Raw genomic sequence first — 5,380 nt, 5'->3', positions numbered from 1 at the left:
AGTTCTTAAAAGACACTATCGTTATCAAAGGAATGGTAGAGAGAGAGTGCTCAATTGTTTCTTCCATAACATATAAGAATAGTATTGGGTTATGCATTGTGATCTCCTTAAATTTATGCCTTCATTATATTGATCTTTAGAAACTTAAGAATGTGATAATTATGAAAAAACTATCTGATGTGTTCCTATTGGAAATGAGGTTATGTTTATCTTGTCCTAGTTATGGTTGATTACTAATCTTTAGACCTAGGAAATTTTCATAACATTCACCTTACTCTAGAGTAAGTGTAGAATCATTAGGCAAGGAACTATGGATAACAGAAGAATAGAGATATCAATGGCTTACATAATGTCAACTCTAAGGAACCATGCTTCCACCTTAACGTTATTGAGATTCTTGTCACTAATGAAAATATGATAATGTCCAATGTTCATCAGAAAAACATGATAAGTTACCTCAATGTTTATGATCAAAATAACTACAAAAGAATTAGTGTCTACAAAATTGTAACTATTCTTCGTATGATATGTGTGAAATTCGATACCATTGATTTGCATATGTAAGCATTGTTCATGATGTGCAAATCAAATTTTGGGTATATGAAAGACATAGCTATATGTGAATGCTCATTTGATTGTTGATTTCATGTTTGCACATTAAAACCAAGTAGATTTATCTCTCATGTGATGTGATTACATAGAAAGAGATGCTTCAGTAGTTCAATGAATTCTTTTGTTGACTTGTGGACATGTTAAAAAATATTCAACCTATATGCATTTATATAATCTTGTATTTTGTTGTATGCTCATGTATAATTTATTGAGCTTTTATATTCATTGTGTGTCTCCAATGTGTATTGGATGGGTTCTAAATATGGGTTAAAAGAGAAAGGTGAGTTTCCAGAGAGGTTTAAATCTTCGCTTTAACTCATCTGCCGATAGTCGGCCTTGAAAGATCTTTGGCCAAATTTCTATTGATTTTTTAGTATATGCTTGCTAAGATAATCATTATAATTTCACTCTCTTCCATATCTTAGTGTTGATACTAGATACACTAAGTTGCACCAAATTCCATCCCCTACCAGTTTCAAATCACTAGACTAATTTGTGCAAGGTCAGCGGTTCTTTATGTCAAGAAGAACTCTGAGGAAGCATAAATGCTTTGCGGTTGGGCTATAAAGTGCTTCGACAATGTTCTCACCCATGATGTAAGTGTGGGAGATAGATGTTGGGAGTCCCTGTTAGGATGATATTCAACTTTGTTTTATATAATTCATTATATTTGACTTTATGGTCTTTTGTAGCATAAGTAATTTTCATTATGTTTAGCCAATCTCTTGGCCTATGTAATCAAACATTGTGTTGAGTTGTAACATTATGTAACTATTTTTGGTATATTGAGCATAATGGATTATTCAATAAAGCGAATTCTTAATTATGTGTAATTTTGTATAAAATTGTTGTATTTATGCAATTAAATATTTTGATAATATGGAGGCCTCTACATTGATAATATATATCATTGATTTTTTATTTAATATTACATCATAATTTAAAGATTAATTTAATATTATTTTATAAATAGATAAATAATTTTTATTTTAGTTAAAGCAATCACAGTGTGTAGGAGAAAATTGTTTAGTAGTTGAAATGACTTTTTATGGTCGTAAAATATGCACAAAATGGACTTGTAAAAGTCATTGGAAACTCTCAACCAAATGAAACATTTAACATGTATAAAATTGGTCCTAAAAACCCTTGCATATATTCTATTCTCTCTCTATTTCAAACATATCATGAGCCTGTTGGTAATGGAGTTTTATTATCTTTCTCATTTTTCAAAACCCTGTTAGAGGAACATAGTTGATTTCAAACTACAACTTCTCCATTGATGCATTTTTTGAAAAATATCATTTGTTAAATGGTCTACCAATTAACATCATGTGTTGCATAAATGTATACAATAAATAGACCATTTTTCCCTAATTGACTTTCCACACTTGTTCGGCATACCTATTGCACACCAAGGTGCAATTGCTAGTAATATATATTATAAGAAAATTGTAAAAAATAATAGTAACATTCATAATTGTAATTATTTATACATAAAAAATAAATTGAATATATAAGTAAATTAAAATCAATCTTTTTAATAGGTTTTATTTATTCTATTTTAAATTTTATTTATTTTATTTTATTTATAATTTTGAAAATATAATTTAAAATTTTAGTTTTAATAATATTGAATAGTTTAATTTTAGTTTTAATAATTTTAATATAGTTTTTTAATATTTTATTATAATTATAGTTTTGATTTCTTTAAATTAATTTTTTTAAGAATCTAATTATATTTACATTCAATTTTATTATAATTTTTAAGTTATTACTATTTAGTCTATCTTTCAATTTATGTTATAATATTTTTTATTTATTAATAATTCAGATGATTATATATAATATATAAGATTTATTGAACGTATTTATACATTTTATGATAGGTACAATATGACTATAAGGATAGGGAAAATATAACCCATCATTTTCTACATTTTTACAGTGTGTTGAAGTATATTTTGGTTATAATTTTAAACAAGGATATTCAAAGTATATAACATGCATTTTCATAAATAGTGATAAGTTATTTCTCTTCCTCTACCCTTCCATTTCTATCTTAACCAGGTTATATATCTCTATCTCTCCTTTCTATCCTTATCTCTCCCTTTCTTTCTCCCTCTTTCCCTATCACTCACTTGTTCTATATCTCCCTACTACTCTCTCATCTCTCCATCTCCATTTCTCTCCATCGCTCTTCATCATTTTGTATATATACGCCTGTGTTCCTCTCTCTCTCTCTCTCTCCATGGCAAACATAACATGACCCCATTAGTAATGGAACCTAAATATTTTCCTAAATTCATAAAAATATCGTGTCATCTGTTTCATTTATATGCTTCACCATAAAATTAAATTGTAATACAATTGTAGACTTCACTTCCATGAAACTAATATTGTTTCAATATTATCACATTCATATGCATCTCATTTAAATTCAATTTATCTAAACTACTACTAAAAATCAATAATTTTATTTTAATTTATAATAATTGCTAAAATTATTGTTAAGTTATCGTTTATTAGTTAATAATTATTTATTTAATTATTAGTCTATTATACTCTACGCTTAAGCTAAACTTAAGAATCTTATAATTCTTTAGGATTTTTCTCCTTTAGGGTTTCGAGTATCCTCTTATAAGGATTCTCTCTTTCTATTTTCATAATAACTGTAATTATTGAATTGCATTTTTGTTGCATAATCAATATGACTCTCTTTTTTGGATCTCTGAATTCTGGCCTCCATATCTTTTTTGCTTCTCTCCTTGTGTGACAGGTTTGCATGCAGGTGATCTTTGGGAGCTGTAGAGTTCATATTTCCTCAACTCCAATATGGAACCCTAAATAATTATAAGATTCCTAAGTTTAGCTTAAGTGTAGAGTATAATAGACTAATAATTAAATAAATAATTATTAGCTAATAAAAGATAACTCTAACACCCCCCTCTTAAGATGAACTTAGAGAGTAGTGGAGTTGATTTTTCCTCAACTCCAATAATTACTATAAAATTAAGTATTTTATAAAATTTCTATATGAATATAAAAACTTTCAAATCATATCAATCGCATATAATTAATCATTGAAATAATACTAACTTCTATAAGCATTTGAGATCCTTCTATAGAATGCAATTTATTCCCAATCTTTAACTAATTATCCACTTGTACAAATAAAGACATGACCATATAAATTGGGAAGTTCAATAATTTTATTTAAAACAAAAAAGTTTCAATCTTTACCATTAAATTGCTCAAGATCAACCAAATATTTTAAATCTTTAATGTAAACGAATCTCTTAATATAATACTATATTACTATATTACTTATAATCAATAAATATTATTAATAATTATAACAAATATTATATTATTAATAACTATAACAAATATTATTATTTCACTGCAATTTAATAGGACTACATGACACTTGTTAATATTATTTCAAGCTTCTAGATTTAAAAATTTGGGTGTTTCTTTAACCATATGTTACAATAATATTTGGGGAAAATATACTACTTTTATCCACGAAAGATAACCGTTGCACACCAAATTGATTGATATTATTTTACAGGCTGTCACACCACGTTGCCTTGCAACGATAGCTTTGCAACGAAGCAAAAGCGTTTTATTGGGATACAGTAGTGACCGTTGACCACCAATCATTGGTTTTAACGGTCGGTTTCTTAATCTACACGTGTCGGTCGCATTTAATAAAACTAACACTCGCCCTCGTCTACTACGCGTAATGATTCCTATACATTAATAAACTTCGCTCTTAAATTCCACACAACACTGACGAAATTCAGCTCCTAATTTGTGTAAATCTTGTTGCTTTTACCCTGTTTTCTGTGAGTACTCTGTTTTTCTGTCTGCTCTGTGGTATTGTTATCAGAGAAATCATGAGGGAAGGCACTGCGAATTGCATTGACATCATTTTGGCCATACTTTTGCCTCCTCTGGGAGTCTTCTTGAAATACGGCTGCCATGTAAGAATCATTTGCTCTTAAGCACTTTTCTTTGTTTCCTTTTTTGCTGGTTTTAAAGATCTGAGCTGAAAATTTTAGTATTTTTTGTTGTGTGGACTGATTGATTGTGCAGGTGGAGTTCTGGATATGCTTGCTGCTCACAATTCTGGGGTACTTGCCAGGAATTATTTATGCAATTTATGTCATCACCAAGTGAAACCCTTGCTGTCATGCTTTTTGGCTGTAAATATTTGTAGGGTTTGGGATTTGGTTAGGGTTTGAGAAGTGGCTTTTTATTGAGAAGAATAATGACGGGGTTTCGGCAGTAGTTTTATTGGAGGCTGCTGTAGCCGATCACTTCTGATGTGTACTATTTATCCTCAATTTATAGATTGAATACTGTTTTGTTTGTTCGTGTGTAATATTTATCTCAAAATTTGATTGTTCAATTCCCTTTAGCTGTTTCGATCTTTGTGCGAACTGGTACTTTTGTACTTTTCTAAACAAGAAGAAAACTTCGAAACTGTAATACTTTGAGAAATTAAATAATGTTTTTTCGAAAATAAGTTTGGAAGAGACCATCGCCATTATTGAAGACTGATTGAAAAACAAACAAAATAGTTGACGGAAGTGTGTACAGTTCTTGATGACTATATAAATTTAAAATAAGCAGTTGCAGAAGATCAACTTGCAACGGAGGATCTTGTTTGTTCAATATGTAAAGATGTGTTTTGAATGTTGGCCAATATGTAGAAGTGATGGTTGTCAACCATAAAGTCAAAAAGAAAACAATGTTAAAAAGC

At 28.9% G+C, this 5,380-nt stretch overlaps 1 protein-coding gene across 1 annotated transcript; it reads left to right on the top strand.

Annotated features, from left to right (window-relative positions):
* The first annotated feature begins 4,383 nt into the window (after positions 1-4,383).
* On the top strand, positions 4,384-4,987 carry LOC131029418 (hydrophobic protein LTI6B). The gene is made up of 2 exons (XM_057959893.2): positions 4,384-4,598; positions 4,711-4,987. The coding sequence occupies exons 1-2, from the start codon at positions 4,512-4,514 to the stop codon at positions 4,792-4,794; spliced, it is 171 nt and encodes a 56-aa protein (XP_057815876.1). The 5' UTR covers positions 4,384-4,511; the 3' UTR covers positions 4,795-4,987.
* The last annotated feature ends 393 nt before the right edge of the window (positions 4,988-5,380 follow it).

This window comes from Cryptomeria japonica, chromosome 4, assembly GCF_030272615.1.
Source record: "Cryptomeria japonica chromosome 4, Sugi_1.0, whole genome shotgun sequence".
NCBI classification, from domain to species: Eukaryota; Viridiplantae; Streptophyta; class Pinopsida; order Cupressales; family Cupressaceae; genus Cryptomeria; species Cryptomeria japonica.
Note: the sequence above shows the minus strand (reverse complement) of the source record. Positions and strands in the feature narration are given on the sequence as shown.